Here is a 20,415-nt window from a genome sequence, read left to right on the forward strand (position 1 = left end):
AGTTATACACACAAATATATTCAGAGCTTTCGAACGGACTGTATTCTTTTATTTTACGTGCTTTCTATAATCCCTATTTAACTCACAAAGTTATTGATGCATATAATTTTATAAGTCCATAATTATTCTGTGTTTCTATGAGAGATGTGAAAGTTATTGGTGATGCTTAAGTAATCGAAAGTAATCTAAATAGCTCTTAGAATTTGCTAGCTGTGCAAACTTAACGACAAAAGGTTACAAGGTTTCATGTGTACTTCACAGATAAACAAAATTCATTAAAAAACTTATTTCAATCGGATTAGTTATCAAAATATCAATTTAAAGCATTACATAGTTTTTTTGAAACTCCTCATTTTTTCAGAATTGTTAAGTTTTTTGTGACTTTTATCTATTCGTTACGATTAATTATCTGTTTATCAAGAAACATATATTATTGATGAGGTAGACTGATTTTTATATTCAATCAAAAAACATACGTAATCGTTGGTACTTGTAAAAATATATATCGGATTTTATTACAAATTCATTATTTTAAAGACAGGACGCCAGCCTTGCTGACGTCACTAATGTCACTTGTTTCAGTACGTTCCAGATATTTTAAAATGAAACTTCAATTCTTCTAAATGTTCTTGTATTTCTCGAAGGTTCTTCATAATCACATTCTTTATGATCCGCACTCGCTGAACTCTGCAGTCCGCTGCCGTGCGTCCAGACGTCATATTTATACCAGAATTCAAACATAGTTCTATTCTCTTTGATTTCGTTTTACTTTTAACAATAGTAACGACGACCAATAAGGTGTTATAATAATTGATGCCAGTCTTGAGTTATTTTCATGTTGCATCCGTCATTGAAGCTGCTTGCGCCGATATATATATTTAGAGTGGGTAAATTATTTCTTTAAGTCCTATTTTGATATCTATGATATAATATATAAGCATTTTCATTACTCTGAACTTAGTTATTATAAATCGTACATTCGATATTAAATGCTGAGTGTTTTAGACCATGTAATTATAACTGCTTTACGTTTAATACTATATAAAAAAAAAGAATAAAATACACACTATGGTCTCAACATTTTATGTTAAGATTATTGAATGAAAGAAAGGTACGTTACAACTATAAAATAAAATAGCGGTCACACACAGATATTTTATTAGTATCGGAATCAAAAGAACAAATGTTTTATAGCGTACAGGGATACAATATATGATAAGTTCTTTGGATCAATGAAAGATGATATACATTTGTTTACTGTAATTATCGTTACCTGGTATTAAGTTTCAACTATCTACTCATTGATGAGATCTAAGAATTTAGCGAGTTTTATTCATTTAAATGAAACTTATATTGTTTAGATATAATACGCGTGCTTTATTTATGTAAAATCTACAAACTCCCGACGTGATCACGGTCGCTGAAAAGTAACCGAAACGTCATGAGTGTGTAGTTTTTTACAAAAATAAATCACGCGTATTACATCCGAATGATATTAGTTTCATTTAAATATCTACCCGTTGAGTAAATTACATCGATACATACATACAATGACACACGTTCGTATCATAGCCGAAAGGTGACGAAAAGTAATAAGAAAAGAGGTTCCAGAAACTTTGTAAATCGGATTATAAAAAAGGTTATATATAAAAATAAACAACTTACAGATTATAATTGACAAAAATTACAAATTCATAAATACATGAATGGGAAATTTTTGATTAAAATTTAACAATAGTTTTACAATATGTATACATATATATATAATATGTTATTTAATAATACTCATATTAACGAGATCATATTTATGTATAAATATAATAAAAGTTATAACAAAGATTTTTTTCTTAATCTTCCATTACGTCGCATGAACGAAGATAAAAAAAAATTATCGTCATAGATCATAGAATTTTGGCACTCGCATCCTGTTCATGATTAGTATATTATGAAGAGCTCATACATATTTTTTATTAAACAAAAGTCTTACTTAACATCTATACAACCGATCACAACAACGAGAAATTTAAGTCTTGACGTCTTTAATTGATATGACGATCTCTTGAATTTTAAAGGAATTTCAATGGAACATTAAAATGAATGCTTCACGTTTAGGCCTAACATCCGAAAAGTAGTTGAGATTAAAAAAGTTACATCAAATTTAACCACGTGATACAATTAATTGCGAAAACAGCAGAGGAGACTGCAGAAGATGCTGGCTGCGATAGCGTTTTGAGGGGTTCCAATTCTATACCTCGTCTGGACGGGTATCACTAGCTCCAGTACGGAGGCGTCGTCGTCTTCATCAGAGGCCGTCAGTTCCACTTCGTAGAGAGGAGGCGAGGATCTATCTGGTGTGCTCGGGAGAGACGCGTCATCGCAGTAAGACCTCCACGGCTTCAACGGTATAAGAACCTCACGTTCGAAAAGTCCCTCTTCCATATTTCTCTGTAATTTAACATACGGAAATAATTTTGGAAAGGAATTTCGATTAAAACCTCTGCTCTGAATAAAGTTGACAATATTATGAAATTAATGCAACGCTGTTTCGTTTTATTTATTAAGTCAAGTGCTTTTTGCATCTAAGTTAGGCTATAATGTTACAGCAGTCAAAAATAGAAATAGTGATTTTTTATACTAAATATCAATAATTTCCTCACCAGTTGCTCATCAAATCTCCTCTTTGTCGTTCGGATCCATGGTTCCTTCAACACAGGTTCTTCTTCACTGCTACTGCTTTCAGTCAACTGAAATAAAAACACATAACTATTATAGTATCCTTGGCTGTTTAAATTTTTTACAAGGTCTAGCGAAATTCACGGCTACTTATTTTTCTTCATCTTTTAATTAAATATATCCACTTACTTGTATCAAACCACGAAGGTTAAGTTGCACACGCGCTCGTTCAGCATCATCACTATCAATTCCGCTGTCATCCGTGAAAAGTGGAATCAGCAGATCCCGATAGGCCCCTTCCCCCGCCAGTTTGAACGATTCCTTTATAATCTGGAACAAGAGCTAATAAAATAAATATATATTAGGTGTAATAAATAAGATTTCAGCAGAATTTAATATTATGTAATATTATAGGTGCATGTTTTAAATAGTATAACGAAAACGATGTACCCTTCTTATGTGACTACTATCTGATATAGGTACGGGGTAATTGATTGATATGGCTGACCTTGAAAAATCTATTTTTGGAACTAGCTCAATATTTTGCAATACACTTGTATATTGATGAAATTAATATGTAAAAGAGATTTAAAATCAAAAATAATGAAACGCATATTGTCCACCGGATCCATATTAAAAAAGAAAACACAAAACAGGTTAAAGGGATCACTATATCCTTGACTTATACACCAAACCTAACATGCAAACATTCTTCCTTAAGGAATAGATAATAAGAACGTACCAGAAAAAGTTATTATTGAAGACTGTTGATTCACTTGTAGGTTCCAAAGCCGGCTAAATAGTTAAACACACGAGACATATAAAACCTCCTTCGTCCGCAAAATCACTGGCAAATAACAGGGTTGAAGGGGGGAGCCCTCCCTACGTTGCCATGGCAACCCTAAGCTGCGCGCGCACTGCGTTGCAGTTTTCTACGTTCTACATTTTCGTTAATACTAATTGCGTCTCGAAAACTTTTAAAAGCTTTTTTCTAGATGGCATTACCAGGAATATGAATTGTATATAAGATATCATGGCGCCAAAGAAGGTAAGATTAATTCTTAATAATAATTAACAGAATCAGAAAACACTATACAATTTATTAAAGTATTTACAATTTAAAACTCACTTTTACAAACAAAATATCACCCATTTTATTTCTTTGTCACAATAGTAGGTACTGAACATTAGACACAATTTACATTCTGTTTTTCTTTTTTTTTCTACCATCACATCTAAGTATCGATTAAACAAGTTGCTCACACCAAACAACTGGTAAATTATTTGACTTAACAAACTAACTCTAAAATACTATCGAGACCAACAAAATAACAAACACATAATATGCTTACGCGTTTTTTAACGTATTTACAAACTATATCCAAAAGTCAAAATCAATCAGACCATAAATATAACGAAAACTATACCCAAAAGAAGACCTGAAAGAAAAATCCATACGAGATTTATAAAACTTAAAAAAATATATCAATATATAAATCTAAAATACAAATGAGTTTACTAACTTTGATGCCTAATCTAGATTCCTAGCCCGCAAGGGACCAATAAGCCAGTTAGATTCCCATTGCTCTGGCGCAGCAAATCAACTGAGAAATCCCTAGGGCTCCTGATAAAAAAGCTAAGAGTGAGTAATGGTGGCTGTAAATATGGCATACCGTGGGCTAAATTGTCTCAAGTTCAAACAAAAAATGCAAAATTTAAGTTTACTTTCTCACTTTTCTAATTTTTATACAACACGAGGTCAATGCCATATATATTTCTTCTACTCCTCAGTCTTTTGATGTCCTGTTCACGCTATTTGGATTTGATATATTAGTAAAACAAAATTTTGAGAAAGCAAACTTAGATTTGGACAATTGAGGTTTGTTGTTTAATCTATGATTCGTCTTCACAATTTCTGTCCGATAGAAACTCATGTTTTTGGCAATGAAACACCTGTGTTCTGTCTGTGTCTTACATTTCACTTTGATCCACAAATGTTTGATGCTTGCCTACAGCTAATGCCGCACTCATCTCTCAAGCTAGTCGTTAAAGTTTACTTTTATTGTGAAGATTAGTATTGGTATGCACGCTTGCTTGTTTTTTTTTTGTGTTTTGGCCTCAACGAGTCCTAAGCTTTTCTTGGAAAAATAATTCGTATTTTCTAATACAGAATAGTCGCCACAACTTAGATCATTACGTCTATATTAGAATAATTTTCTTTTGTTAAGTGAATGGCTTCCAAGTTTAGTGACCCACGAAACCAAAAACTGAACAATCTTTAAAATGGCTACAAAATAAATCTTTAACAAAAATATAAGTTCAGAAAAAAGTAATACAAATTAGATAAAAGGGTCAGTGATATGCCCTTACGGTGTATATGTGCATATAGGCTGTAAATACTTTCATATGTACATACATATACTTCTATACAACATATTTAACATTAAATTTTAAAAATCTTACCACGGCTTTGTTCTCGGTTTGTTTTTATGAGGTCTAGTTCACATTCTATTCAATAAACGATTAAAATACATATACTTCTAACTTATAATAATAACTAAGTTACTTTATTATATAATATATTACATATATTAGTGTCAAAAGCTATTGGATTTTTTTGGAATTTTTTTTCGACACCTCAAAGAAAACAAGATATATTCCATTGGTTTACAAACCAAATATTCTCTAATATTACAGATAGGGCGTATTTCGATAATAATAGTGCTTGATGTAGTTTTAATTTCCAACACGCAACTTAACTCTAAGGACTCGATGTCACAATCGTAAACATATTTTATTGCATTGAATCGAGGGTTGCTTCATTACTTAGCAAGGACTTAGAAGATAATTCGTTACTGTGCCCATGTCGAGAAATGTTGTATAGTTTGACGTCAGTTCATATGCATTTTTATATAGACTATAAAGTTATACTTGGAACCTCAACCCGCTATGTCTATTTATAATTCATTGCTGTTTTATTGATAATTTTACATTCAAGTTCAGTTGGATGGTCTTTTGTGTAATTGTTTCACTACTGTTTATAAAACAAGTTTTTTAGTATGAGTAACATAATCTTATTGTGCTACTAATGTTATGAATACGTAAGTTTAAGGGCGTAAGGGTGAAGCGTTTATGTATGTTGTTCTTCCACACAAAAACTTTAAGCCTATTATATAACGGAATTCCATGTATTTCAAGGCATATCAGCTATAGTGTGTATGAAGTCCTTTGACTATAGATGGCGGTGCGGTTGATTAATATATCTTTTATTATAAGACACTTTAAACATTTCTTTGCGCCCAATACCGAAAATGACGTTGACGAAGTTGCGTAAAATAGCTCCTGTTTTAAATAAAACGGTGCTCAACTATTGTGAATATCTGATAAATGATAAAAAAGCAAATACAAAGGTTTACAAACAAAGGCTTTTGATTCAAATGTTTTACTTGGGTTAATATTTTTTATGTAATTCATTACAATAAAGCAATAAATCATTATTTCCTTATTCTGGAAATAAAATAGGATTAGACTCAATAAAAAAAAAATAATGAATTGTATTTTATTATTTTTTTTTTAAAGTTAACCGTATTATAATAGATAAATGAAGTGTAATGAGTCAAATGTAATTTATTGTGAGAATAAAAAATATAAAATAACTTACCTATTACGAGTGGTTCTTTAAATGTTGGCATTCTTAACGATAGATGTTGAATTCAAAAATCACTTAAATAATGCATTGACCTTTTAAAATAGGACTATAATATTTTGGCCACGAGCGACTTATGCTATTTAGAGCTTTCTTAAAAGGCAAATGCCATTATAAGTTGCTAATGCAGTGTTCCAGTAGCGAAAAGTCTGTGCTAGCTAACACCAGACACGGGGACTAATTAGAAATTGGTGACACGCCCATATTACAGAAACATTTACAGAACTTAGTACGGTCACCAATATAAGATGAATTTTTATATTATCTATTTACTTTTAGCCGACAATTAAATACCCTATACGATATTAAAGCAACATACTTTTGGAAATTCCATTGATTAAGTCGAAATAATGTATTAAAATATAATAAAATCCTTCCATAACTGTAATATAATATTCGAGATTTCAACCAAGATCTTCTATAACGTGAAAATTGGTAAAATATTTCAAACGCTGTCTTAATTAAGAGTAATAATCTCATTATTTTTTCGGTAACTGTTGTTGTACTAGCACTAATGCGATATCAAATCAATGCAATGCAGTCTACACCTTACCCAGTAATCCGCTTCTGCTGAGACAATGCAGTGAAATATCTTCGGCTTGCACAAAAATACACTTTTATATTAAGCTTTAAATTTAAACATGCTTGAGGTTGCTACCTCTTCTGACGATGAAAGCGAGGTAAGTACCAAATAACAGCATTATTGCGTGCCTATACAATATATAGATGGTAACAAATTAAAAAATATAAAATACTGTTTAAGGACGCTCCAAGCACGCAACGATTTTAATCATTCGTTTACGCTTCCTTCCCTCAACTTAAAATTACTGTAATATTTATAGCTTTGTTCCATGATTTCGCTCAATAAAGTTCTAACATAAAATAATATGCAAATAGAATATTTAGCTATAAATCCAATATTCAATGGAGAGTCAAAATACCAAGTAGTCCTTGATTTGCCGCGGAGTAGAGAGCTTGCATAGTCTGAGTGAACGCTTTTGTAAGAAAATGCTACGAGCTATGGTCAAAAGAGCTTTGAAGAGAGACGATGACACCGTGCTTATTACTAAGACCCTGCTGCGTTTGGACGTAGGCATCTCAATTGTTTTTAGACACGAATGTGATTGATATATATAATTATGGTGTTTGTTGTTGTTTAGCAAAAAGAATCATCAAAATCTCGTTCCAATCTTGCTGATGACGAAGCTTTGGAATGGTTGAAACCTAGAACTTTATTGAAGCCAGACGAACAAGAGGATGTTCCAGACGCTGTTAGTATTATCTGGTTATATCGACAACTTAAATATCATAACGGCTTAATGAATAATGACAACAAAATTTCATAGGAACTAGATGAAGAAGTAGGACGTTTTTTAACAACAATAAACCCACAATGGGTGGCAGATGAAGTTGCATACCATTATGGCCAAGGAAAATTTGTAAAGAAGCCTAAACCGTCCTTCGGCAAAGCATATCCTCTTTATATTTACCAAGGGACGGCTATAAGGAAGGATTCGGAGGAGGCGAAAGCACAAATCGCTGCTGGATACGGTGACTATAGAATTAGTTTTTAATACTTAATTTTATGCTTTTAATATTAAAGCAATATTATAATATATATTTATATTTATAAAATACTTTAACCGTCATATGGGGACGAAGGTACAATATATTAGGGTTTCTTATGAAAACAGAAATCTTAATTCACCGACTCGACTTAGGACACGATGGAGTAATTGATAAATCAAATGGCAAGTGATATTCCGGAGGTTAGAGATTCGAAGCTTGCTCGTGACGATAAATTTTTTATTTCAACTTTTTCACGTATATTATTATAAATTTTTGAGAAAAATGTATAGCTCTCTTTACTTTTAATAAAGTGGCAATTGAATTATGTCAGGCATGGTCGGATTTGATGACGCTGGTCCAAAGAAAGCTAAGGTTAAGAAATCAGCGGCTGAAGAAGAAGAAGAAGAAGAACCAGAACCCGAGCCGCCTCCACCCGAAGAAACTAAACATGAAGGTAAAGTCACACTACTAGATAGGTTTAAAGACAAAACCTCTCAGCATTCCATGGATAAACAATGCGGGTGCCGGGTCCATCGCGTTGCAGGGAGAGTATCGTCAACAATGCCTGGGACTTGTGACCTATGTGTAGATTTAAGGGGCCACTATCTAATGCGCCTTAAACGCTCACCTCCACCGTCGAAGCTCCTGTCTCTACCTAACAAAATTTGAAACGAACCTACTAGGGCTATCTGAGTAGCTAAAATTTAATTGTTATATAAGTCCACAAGATGTTTAGAAGTAGTGGCGCGTAGTGCTATATGGTTATAAATAATTATAATTTCAATTCAAAAGAGGAAGTACAAGAGGAGGAGAAACCAACTGAAACTGTAGAAGAACAAGAAGCACATCCAATTGAAGAAGAAAATGAAGAGGCAGCAGAAGCTGAAGATGTTACAGAAGAAGCAACACCAGAAGAAAGTAAGAAGATAATGTTCAAAATTGTGATTAGTAGTAAATAAAAGCTATAAACGATATTTTCGATTTGTTAGAAGCCGGGGGCCACGAAGAAGAAGTTATAGCGATAAAGCCGAGGGTAAAGAAACTCGCGAATCAGTTCAATTTCTGTGAAAGGGCTGCACTCACTTATAATTTACCGCGAAGGGTTTGTATTTACAAAATATTTCTAATACAATTTGTTTATTACTATACATAACTGTTAATACTGTTTTCTGAAAAGTCCGTCGAAACGCAAACTATCCCACCGCCACGTGCGACATACGGCGCTACAGTACTCCAGTGCATTATATTTGACTTCTATCAGGAAGACTACGCGAGGAAACAGAGGGAAAAGGAAGAGGAGAAACCAAAAAGAGTAATGACATTAATGTTATTTAGATCGATTTGTTTGCAATTTCTAATACAATTTTTCCTCAGCTGCGTAAAAAAGAAAGAAAACACGCGAAATCCGCGCAGCAAATCCACGACGAACAACTCGCCCAGAGGATAAGAGAGGCTTGGACGATCCTCGAGAGATTGGTTAATCAAAATATTTATGATGACATCGGTGAGTATTTTTCCTGTTAAACCGAACACTACCTTGCAATTAGTCTTTTTTTTAGTAATAATGTAGTTAGAGTTGATTTTATTGACAATATTTTTCTAAACATGTTGAAATACATGGTTCCATCCATTCAATCAATATAAAACTGTGTGTTGTGACGACACAGGAATTTACCCAAAAAATTATTTTGGGTAAAAAGAGATTTCCAAAAAAAATTGTACTATTTAGTAAATTCCTAGCTTAACTTCATTTGTATAACAAACTCCAAGTAGAAAAGTATAGATTGTAAAGTTACAATATTGTAACTTTTGAAGAAAACCCATGAAATGTATAAAATTGGTTTAATGAAGTGGCACCTTACCAATTACCAAAATCTCTTCTTAGTAGACATTCAAACGGTTGCTAATTAAGTGGTCGTAATGTTGAAATCTATATTTTAAGACGGTTAATAAAAATCTAGTAAAATTACAAAATAACTAAACGGCCTAACTCAGCCCAAGACTATCGCTATTGGGACGATCCCTCGGACGAGTTCAGGGAAGGTATGGGATCTTTGCTGCCACTGTGGAAGTTCCAATTCGAACCTATGAGGAGTCATGCTGTCTGCGACGTGCAATGGAACCCTCACTATCAGGACCTGTTCGCTGTAGCATACGGATCCTGTGAGCTTTTGATGACTGTTTATTCATTATTCGACTCAAAACTAATATAATATAATGTATTTGTTACTGTAAAGTTCGAACTACCAGAAAACTTAAAATTTTCCAGTAAAACTAGGATTAACCGATATGAGTTGGTAAATGTTGAAAATAGGACGATTTTTTCGAGTTTTTTATCTTTAGAATTCAGTATATGCTAGGTTTTACTGCTGTCAGCTGGTAGACGTTGATTTTAGGATTAAACAATAAAGAATTCTTAATTATTTACTTCAATAAACCTAACCTAAACTGATACCTCTTTCGGACTTTTACTATTAAGAATTGGTAAATCTTAGGTTTTAGGGATAATCTCAGGGTCTACAGCAGTTCGATCTTTTACAGTAACATATTCATTTCTAACTATGTCATGCTATATTGTCGTACTAATTATGGCACAGAATATATACATATAAGGAGAATTGTTAATTATGTTATAAATACAGTAGCTAGTGACTGAGCACGGACTAAATAAAAGTACCATAGCATTTTGATCACCACTTTTGTCCACCCAACAATCGGATGTTAACAAATTTTTCATATATATGTTTATATACATGTATTCCTGGCAAAGATATTTAAATGAAACAGCTAGTACTTGAGGTAAATAATTTAAGTAAAGTTTTTTCTAACTCACACAAGAATAAGATTTGTGCTGAAAGAAATATTCCTTTTTAGAAATTTTAAACGGCAATAAACTGACCATAAAGGGACATTTAAGTAGAAGCTCCTATGTTTATAGTGCTAGTGACTTGACAACCCTCAGGACGCACCAAGGTTCTTCACTTTATTCCTCATATTCCATTTTTTGCTCATCAACAGTGGATTTCACCCAGCAACAAAAGCAGGGATGTCTCTGTCTATACAGCATCAAGAACCCAGCGTATCCCGAGTACGCTGTCATCACAGAGTCACCAGTTATTTGCCTCGATGTCTTCAAAGAAACGCCATATCTTATTTGCGTCGGTAGGAAATCTCGTTGCTGTCAAGGATATATTGTGGCGACATTCATCATAACCGCTCCTGCTGTTGTTTCCAGGTCTTTACGACGGGAATGTATGCGTGTATAACGCCCAACTCACACTAGAATCCTCGTATCAGTATAAATCAGATTCAGTGAGAGACAAACACAGTAACATTGTTTGGGAGGTGATTATATTTTTTTTTGGTCGTTCATATCAACACATATGAAGATAATTTTGAACTGTATATCAACTTTTTTTTTTAAGTAATTTAGGATTTAGTACATTCCTAGTTTGTCCCAAATTCCCTCGATATAGTATTTTTAGAAAAGTACGCCGTACATTTATAGTACACGAAATCCAATTTGTCAACTCTGATATGACAATATTAAATATTATCCTTATAATGAAAATTCGGGCCGATTTTGTGTTTTTTTGTGTACCAAAAACTTGTCAAACGAAATACTAATTGAGGTCAATGAAAGTATAAAGGAATAGTTATCCAAAGCAGCAAAATATAAAAAAAATAACTACAACAAAACATTATCAAATTAGACAAATCTTAACAATTCCATAAGGCACCTAACAAAACCAGCCACCTCGCATCTAGTTTCATAGACGCTGATAAAATATAAAAGATATAGAAAGATATAAGCCAGAAAGAAAGATAGCTCTCAAATAATTTGTTCCTCAATACTAATAATGAATAGGATTGTTTCAATAAAAGATTCGATGGGGCCCTCGTCTCATAGACGGCGAGGCGTCATTCTTCTCTATATCCGGGGACGGTCGAGTGGTCCAATGGGCGATCATGCCGGGCGAGCTGCAAGCTACCACTATCATCACACTGCGAACAGACCTACCACCACTGCCGGGACCTGACGGGACCTTACTCACCGTCAACAGTACGTCTAACATCATATGAGAGATAAAATTAACACTTTTTGAATTCCAGACTACATAAAAATCAACTTACAAAACTTCTAAACACCGGATCATTATAATTTGATGATGATTATTCATTTGTGTTTCAGTTCACAAAGAAATCATCATTCAAAAAATTTTTTTATATACGATATTGAATATGTCAAAAGAGTAAGCAATACTACAGTATAGCAATTGAATATAAGCACATAAAATAGTTAATATGTATCTCGTTAGGTTGCGGCAGCTGCATATGTTTCCACCCTGAGAAGGCGGACATATTCCTTGTTGGTACAGAGGACGGTATGATATACACGTGCTCGCTGAAATACAACAGGAACTATGTGCGTTCGGTTCAAGGACACCACATGCCGGTTTACAGAATACATTACAATTACTACAATAACAGCATATACGCCTCCTGTTCAGGGGACTGGAGGGTGAAGATATGGGAGGACGGGCGGGAGTGAGTATTGTTCGGGAAGTTTCTGTCATCCGTCAGTTTTTAAAAATGGAATCAGATTGTGATGACATTTTCAACTGTCATTGATTATCAATATGTCAAAAGTGGTGTGAATAGTTGTTTTTGTTGAATCTGGCTATATCTGTCTCTGCGAGCGAATAAAAAAAAAATATTTTAATTTTTCTAAATTCAAAAAACATTTCGAACATGAAGTATATTATTATTCTATATAAGTATAAACTTGTTCCTTTTCATCCCATAACAATTTCACTTAAAAAGTTTGTAATCACCACAGCGAGCCCCTGTTCATGTTCGAGCTTGGCTCGCCGGTAGGTGACGTGAAGTGGGCTCCGTACTCCAGCACCGTGTTCGCGGCCTGTACAGCTGACGGAAAAGTGAGTTACCGGTTTTCGTAAACTTTGATAGTGGTTGCTTCATCGACGCGATTTTACGGCTTAATGCGTCTTGTCAATATTCTTATATCTCGTAATGAAATACAGTCTAATTTTAAATCCCATGTAAAAACAACACGTACGAGTTGCTCTAATGAATAATTGCGATTTTTTCCAAGACTCCTATACGTAGAACAAGACAATATACATACTATATGTATATAACCTATTTTAAAAATATCAATATGTTAGTATCGATTGAAACCAATATAATTCTCATTGCAGGATTACACCGTGTAGGAAATAACAGATTATACTTTATTATAATTTTGAATTTCCAATAAAAACTGAAATTAAGTGAATATAAGTAATGGAAATTATTTTTTTCATACAATTATGTCACTCATGTTTTAAAAACGAAAATAACTTGACATTTCTGAATGGCACAACAGCACAAAGCCATATGAAAATCCTTTTATGAAATTTAATTGAATATATTATATTTGCTTTTGAATTTCTGAAATAAAAAGCTGGTCGTCATATTATCAATCAAATAAATTTATAACATTATTATTTTACTTACATTATCAGAAAAAGTATTGAAGATTATAAAATTATTAACATTACATTCAATGTTTGCTATAACAATAATAAGTAAAATTTTACGTCTGACAATCATCTGGTAAACTAAAAGTGCCGAATACATATAAAATAAAACTCATCTGAAACCAAAGCGCCTACAATTTGATTCTAGCAATTGTTTGAAGCGATAACCGTTATTGCATTCAATACGCCTCGTTTTCGCTACACTGCTTGCCTTTGATAGTTCTGTTCGAAAACCTCAATACACGTATCTGGAAGTATGAATACCCCTGTGAAGCCCTTTGACCATTAAATACCTACATATTTATAATCTGTAAAATGCAAATACATATAAAATTAACTTTGCTATTATTATAACGGATAAAGAAACATTTCAATGTGCTGTAATGTAAAAACTTTTTTTGAATTTTAATTTAAATGTTATATTTTAACAGGTTTACGTTTATGATCTTAATGTTAACAAATACCGTCCGATCTGCGTCCAAGCTGTTGTATCAAAGAAAACAAAGAAACTCACGAGGATCGACTTCAACCCAATTTTGCCGATCGTGGTGTGTGGAGACACCAAGTAAGTTATTCATTAAATTTTTTTTTAAATATCATGTCTGCTTTGGAAGAAAAATAAATATTTTCAAAGTATATTTTCTAAATTTAAATAAAGTAAAAAAAAGATGATAACGTTTATTGTATGTAAATGCAAGTAATATATTATGGAAGTTTAAAAATCTTTGTTAAAAAATGATGGCAAATATTATCTTTATAATTTAATTACTACAAAAATTAGTTCAAATATTTCACGTATATTCCCAACGCCTCCATAGCTCAGGGGTTAGAGCACTAGTCTTGTAAACTAGGGGTCGAGAGTTCGAATCTCTCTGGAGGCATCGAACTTTTTTTTTACTTTTATATTTTCTTTGTATCAAATTTTGTTAAATATTTTCTACAGAGGTACTTGTCACGTTGTAAAATTGTCGCCAAATTTACGTGTCATGTGTAAACCACCGAAAAAGGCGCAGGGCATAGATCAAAGGACTTTACAGGTTTGATATATTATGTTTCTATTAAATAAATAAAACCTTTTTATATACTACAAATTGCCCATAAATATAATTTATATTTTTTTTATTATAGATAATGAAATTAGACAAACTGTTAACTTTAGTCCGGGACCCACCGTTTCAGACCGGGGTTGTCGATGAAAAGTTTGATGATGATTGACTTTTATATATATTATAATGTTTTTAAGTTATTTTATTTAATTTTAATTTAATTTATAACAATAAATACAATATTATACTTGAATTGATTTATTATTTAAAGAGCCTTATCATCTAAAGCATATTGTTTCAAAGGCATGTAGATTACAACATCTAAAGAATAAACAAGCAGAAACAACATGGCTACAACCATAGAGAAGGTACAGAAAAAAAAATTGTTTACACTAATAAATTAAATTTGATAAACTCTCAAAACAAAACAAATCCCATTCGTAATGGCCAAGCAACTTACATTACTCAATATCATAAACACGACTAGAATTAAGACATTAAAATACTTTTTATATAATTGTATATGAAGAGTATTGCGTCGATATTTTTTTTTATTTAAATCGATTTTATTGCTCAATCTAAATACATTTCGTATGAGAAAATCTTTTTTATTACATAATTAAATCTAAGACTATCACAAATTCAAATGACTAGACATTTATACATCCAAAAGGAGCAAGAGATCATCGTTTTCGAACTAACTGAACACAGAACATTGAGCCGAAAAGATTTTTTTGATACAAATACTAAAACTATGTAATAATCACATATACTTTGGATAATTTAAAGTATTTTTAGAATGTAGCAATTTAGTTAATCCCGATTTCGATAGATGGCGCTATTTCACTAAACTCCCAAGCGTTTGTGCGTCACGGATTCACAAATACATTTAAGTAAATGCATAATCCACTTTGTTTACGAATTAATACGTATTATAATATATTATATATATCATGGTTCCCGAAGCAGGAATTGAAGAAAACAGTTTACACTATGGGTATAGAAGTCTTGGCCCAATCTTCTCGCTTCTTTCGACAGCGTTTGGACCTAGTTTGAGGTCCAAAAATGCGCGAGCATCGTTCGGAGCAGGAGCCTGACGTCCAACAAATTGAATCTAAAAGTAACAAGTACAACAAACTTTATAATAAAATCCGTAGACACAAAAGGAATTTTAATATTTAGATGTTGTCTACTAAGCCAAATAAAAAAAATATATAATATAAATATATATATATATTTATTTCTTGTTACCTCAGAAAAGACTGATTTAATTTTTTAAACTGGAACTACTCAGATAAACTCTGACATTCAATTTCAAAATCATTAGAAATATTGTCATTATTTATAGAGAAAATTTAAAAATTAAATAAATTTTTAGTTTGAATATCATAATAGAGCAAATTAATTAAAAAAAATTAAATATAGAATTTCTAAAAACACAGAAACATAATAAAAATTGATATGAACCTGTGCTAGAGGATGCAAATGTCTTTCCGGGAAGTCCCGTTGGTGTGATAGGACCCAATCCGCCGGCCACATGGTCCCATTTTTGGCAGTAAATGGCAGTATAAGAACATATACTCTATTTGTTGCTGAATAGGCTACTCTGTAGTAATGCCCTTTGGTTGCCCGTTCCCAAACAAAACCATCATTGTCAGCGCCACCTCTCTGCAGCCACGACACTCTTGACAGATCTGATGCATGGATCCCTATTTCTGCATACTCCGCCCATGGTAGTAAATCCCCACTGAAATCATAGACAATTATATAATAAATCCGTACGCTTATAATATTATTTTTATATGAATTTAACCAGATCATATTACACAAGTACAAAATAAAAAAAAAACCAAAATAAAATTATGTTACATTATTTAGAATCAAATATATATGACATACAAATTTATTGTCAAATAAAGCATGTACTAATGATTTTATCTCATCTTCTTATGTGATAAGTCATGCTCGGCAAGGATGGGAGTTCAATTAGACGGACTCCCACTATAGGGGTTGTAGCAAATGTTGCTCTTGAGGTTAATCCAGCGCTGATATATACATACTTGACAACAGCACCTAATAGTGAGGTTGTCTCCAACCAACATCTCGCTCCGGCCTGAAGTAGAGCGCGCAACACGTGACCAGTTGTACGGCGGATGTTCCTGCGACAGCAAGGCGGTGTGTTGCGACCGGACACCACGTATGACGGTACACGTTGCACTGGAGGGAAACAGCGCTGCAATGTGAATAACACAATTAAATATATTTATATACAGATAATATATATATATGTATATATTGAATTGATGCTATTCGCGCTGAGATGGTACAACTTTCCACCCCTAGTTAGTGACATGATCGCGTCGTATTACTCAAAATTAAAGTTTTCTATAACAACTAAAGAAGGCCATTCAAAAACTTTGAGTTACAATGTAGGACTATTTCAAGGTTGCTGTTTATCTCCAATCGTATTTAATATTGTAATTAACATCTTAGTAGATAAATTAACCAGCAACCAGAAAAAATGGGGGTATCGGTTCAAGTTTAATAATAAATACACGGAATCCATTTTAGCCTTTGCTGACGATCTCGCAATACTGACACGTAACCCCAAACACTGTCAAGTACTATTAGATGAAGTGGATAGATTCTGTGAGTGGACCGATGGATTGAGGACAAAACCAAGCAAATGTCACTGTCTGTGTCTCGGTAGGCGGAGTACAAGATACACCTCATACGATCCGGGATTATCGTTAGGCGGTCAATGCATTTCTACGGTTACAGAAAATGCACCATTTAAATTTCTCGGTCGGAAGATTGATAATATAGGTCGTACTCCATCTTTAGAAGGTATAGTAGATAGCTTTTTAAACGATCTCAACAAGGTAGATAGCCAACAGATCAGTAACGTTAAAAAAGCTTGGATCTACGATAATTTTCTAACTTCACGTTTAAATTGGCCTTTCCTCGTTTATGATTTTAATAAAACCCTTTTGTCAAAGTTAGATGCAGGCGTCATAAAGAAGTTGAAGTTGTGGCTCGGGCTCGCGCTAACGGCTGATTCATCGGCTTTATTTATCGCAATAGTTTTGGGATGAGTCTAAAAAGGCCATCGGAGCTCTATAAACACCTGAGAGTTTCCAAGAGATACATCCTGGGGAAATCCCAGGATGACGTCGTTACATCGCTCCCAAAAGACAAAGATGCCCCAGAGCTAGAGTCAAGGCTTCAATTCCACAAGCAGTTTATGATAGGAGCGCAAAGTAATAGAGTAGGGTTAGGATCAAGTAAGAAAGTCCAAGATACGGAAATATTGAAGTCTTTTATTCGGCAAGACGAGAATGATAAATATAAGATCCATGCAATGAGTTTAGAAATGCAGAACGAGTGGTTAGACATAGGAGATTTTTGCATCCCATTAGCACGAAAATGGCGCACCTTAATCAATGATTGGTCGCCAGCATTGCTAAAATTCTATCTCAATGCGTTCCAGATGACTCTTCCAGTTCAGAGTAATTTAGTAAGATGGGGTAAAGGTACTGAAAAGTCTTGCTATATCTGTGGGCACGCAGTTGGAACTGCTAGGCTAAATTAGTTGGTGGGATGTAAGGTACTCCTGGATAGCGGTCAATACTCGCGTCGTCATGATAGGGTTCTGGAAATCATACGTGAAGCGGTTAGTCTTTCGGTAGCCAGAGCGCAAAGGGAAATAACCACAAACGAACGATCAGTAGGTTTTGTGAGAGAGGGCACTAGGGCTATAAAATCAAATGTCAAGCCTTACTCCATCCTTAACACGGCTACGGATTGGACGATAATGATGGATACGTATAAAAAACAATACAAAATCTCCGAGGATATTTGTGCGTCGGCCTCCAGACCAGACATATTTGTGTATTCGCGAATTTTAAAGCGCGTTGTGATGATAGAGCTTACGGCTCCTTAGGAAACCAACATCCCCAAAGACCATACCATCAAGGTCAACAAATATTATGAGCTCACAAACGAACTCACTCGAAATAGGTTCGTCGTGGATTTGAACGCGGTAGAAGTGGGAGCGAGAGGTATAACGGTTAAATCTCTCTACAACCTACTAAAAGACTTGGGCCTGTCCAGAACTCACATCAATTCATTCTTGGAACGTACTAAGAAGGCTGCCCTAGTAGGTTCTTTTCAAATTTGGTTAGGTAGGGAGAGGAGTTTGGACAGTGGAGGTGAGCGTTTAACGCGCGTTAGTTAGGGGCCCCTTAAACCTACACCTGGGTCGCAAGTCCCAGGCACTGTTGAAGCTCCTCTCCCTGCAACGCGATGGACCCGGCACCCGCACGGTGAATCCATTGAATGCCAAAAGGTTTCGTCTCTTATTTTAATAGGTAAATACATTTCTAAGCATTTGTTAAAAATTTTAATTGACATTTTCTAATACATTAATCACAATTAATATGATAAAATGGATTTTTTATTTAATTTTTCAGTACTATCAACCTGCATACACAGGTTGTGATAATTACAACATTAATATATAAAAATACCTCATTTAATAAAAAATGTTTATTTATTCACCTGTGTTTCCCTCTTACATCCAAACCACTGCACTCTACCATCTTCCTTAATAACAGCTTTCACACCAATATCTTTGTACAATGCTGTCCGATAGTCCCTCAATCTTTTTGATGACTTCTGCTTAGCTGCTGGAGTCTTTAGAACACTCCGCCCAGCTGCAAACTTACTATCCAAAATTTGTACCTGTTATTAAATAAAGCACATAAATTCTAGTCACAAAAAAATTACAAATGTATATTGCTATTTACTTTTATATACCTTAACATTTTTTACTGCAGTCTGCAAATATAAAGACTCTGGGAAAGGGAATGAAAACGGTTTCGGCAGGGTGTGTAATACTGAGGTTTTAATCATGAGTGCGTGCTGTCCCTGCACTGCATCACAAAGCTTTTTAGAAGATTCTTTGCTGTATTGCAGTGTCCAGTCGTCATATGCCCATTTAATTTGCTGGCAACTAAGACGAGCGTTACCAACTGCTATGGCTATAGCTTGAGTTGGGTATGTTGTTGCCGCCACGGTCATTTGTTGGAACACCCGCCGTGACACACGCGACGAATCAGGTACTATCAGTACATACTCGGTAGATATATAAGAAAGTGGATCCAAATCTCGCGGAGAACTATTGAGTTTAAGCTCCATTGATAATATTTTCACATTTTTCAACGTTTCATTTGTACCGGAAAATTGAAAGGGGGGATACTGCGTTCTTTGACATATTACTATTATGGCAATATTCGGGTACGCTGACACAAAGGATTGTACACCTTCAGCGATATCATTTTCAAAATCTTCGAATTGTCGAAACACAACCGTCACTAATTTTGATATATGTCGTGAAGCGTGTGAGTGAGCAGAACTGGGTGATGTTACGGGTGCTATGGGATATATTTTATACTGTGGGAGTAAATAGCCGCATACGATAATGGCAATTATTCCCAAAAGTAGATATACTTTGAATGTAAAGCGACCGCGAAATAGACGATGTAACATTTTTTCTTCTCAATAATGTACACATTCCATTCATAATATTAGTTTAAGATGATAATTGTCCAAAGATTATGCAAAAATAAATCAACGAGGGATTCTTGTATTATTTTCTTTATTTTTTGCATAAATCCGTATTTGTATGCTGAAATGTCATTTTGTCGCGGTGACAACTGACATCTGATAATATAGCACAGGGCATTCATAATATTATGTTGCTGTCTATAATATTGACCATACTTTCAATAATATTTTCTCGAAGTGAAGGTATTATATAAATAACTCTATAAGTTTTAATAATCCTCAAGTATTTAGTTAACTTCAAAAAGTGACA

General features: G+C 33.8%; 2 protein-coding genes, 1 long non-coding RNA gene and 1 other non-coding gene across 5 annotated transcripts; 2 read left to right on the plus strand and 2 right to left on the minus strand.

Annotated features, from left to right (window-relative positions):
• Nucleotides 1-1,141: 1,141 nt before the first annotated feature.
• Nucleotides 1,142-3,626, minus strand: LOC133320244 (uncharacterized). Of its 2 annotated transcripts, none has more exons than XR_009753677.1 (4): nt 3,416-3,626; nt 2,863-3,015; nt 2,658-2,744; nt 1,142-2,445 (listed from the first exon to the last, which is right to left on the minus strand). It is a non-coding gene; the product is annotated as an uncharacterized LOC133320244 (long non-coding RNA). The 2 variants fall into 2 exon arrangements; XR_009753676.1 differs by having other exon boundaries at nt 2,863-3,003; nt 3,416-3,621.
• Nucleotides 3,590-14,790, plus strand: LOC116771827 (dynein intermediate chain 2, ciliary). The gene is made up of 17 exons (XM_032663806.2): nt 3,590-3,721; nt 7,540-7,650; nt 7,726-7,930; nt 8,280-8,402; nt 8,741-8,866; nt 8,938-9,050; nt 9,126-9,260; nt 9,323-9,452; nt 9,944-10,111; nt 10,967-11,110; nt 11,184-11,293; nt 11,834-12,011; nt 12,268-12,496; nt 12,789-12,888; nt 13,923-14,056; nt 14,435-14,528; nt 14,620-14,790. Exons 1-17 carry the CDS (start codon nt 3,707-3,709, stop codon nt 14,704-14,706), a joined length of 2,202 nt encoding a protein of 733 aa, XP_032519697.1. The 5' UTR covers nt 3,590-3,706; the 3' UTR covers nt 14,707-14,790.
• Nucleotides 14,300-14,372, plus strand: Trnat-ugu (transfer RNA threonine (anticodon UGU)). The gene has a single exon. It is a non-coding gene; the product is annotated as a tRNA-Thr (tRNA).
• Nucleotides 14,780-20,251, minus strand: LOC116771828 (ribitol 5-phosphate transferase FKRP). Its single transcript, XM_032663807.2, has 5 exons — nt 19,356-20,251; nt 19,098-19,280; nt 16,598-16,770; nt 16,005-16,284; nt 14,780-15,651 (listed from the first exon to the last, which is right to left on the minus strand). Exons 1-5 carry the CDS (start codon nt 20,085-20,087, stop codon nt 15,529-15,531), a joined length of 1,491 nt encoding a protein of 496 aa, XP_032519698.1. The 5' UTR covers nt 20,088-20,251; the 3' UTR covers nt 14,780-15,528.
• Nucleotides 20,252-20,415: the final 164 nt, after the last annotated feature.

The sequence above is a fragment of the Danaus plexippus genome (assembly GCF_018135715.1).
Source record: "Danaus plexippus chromosome 16 unlocalized genomic scaffold, MEX_DaPlex mxdp_23, whole genome shotgun sequence".
Lineage (NCBI taxonomy): Eukaryota > Metazoa > Arthropoda > Insecta > Lepidoptera > Nymphalidae > Danaus > Danaus plexippus.

Excerpts from the sequence above, each read along its gene's own strand:
- LOC116771827 (XM_032663806.2), top strand. Across the intron at positions 8,867-8,937 it reads AGAAGCAACACCAGAAGAAA|AAGCCGGGGGCCACGAAGAA; the intron begins GTAAGAAGATAA and ends TCGATTTGTTAG. Across the intron at positions 12,012-12,267 it reads GACCTTACTCACCGTCAACA|GTTGCGGCAGCTGCATATGT; the intron begins GTACGTCTAACA and ends GTATCTCGTTAG.
- LOC116771828 (XM_032663807.2), bottom strand. The coding sequence starts at position 20,087 with ATGTTACATCGTCTATTTCGCGGTCGCTTTACATTCAAAGTATATCTA. Across the intron at positions 19,281-19,355 it reads CTGCAGTAAAAAATGTTAAG|GTACAAATTTTGGATAGTAA; the intron begins GTATATAAAAGT and ends ATTTAATAACAG. Across the intron at positions 15,652-16,004 it reads ATTTGCATCCTCTAGCACAG|ATTCAATTTGTTGGACGTCA; the intron begins GTTCATATCAAT and ends TGTTACTTTTAG.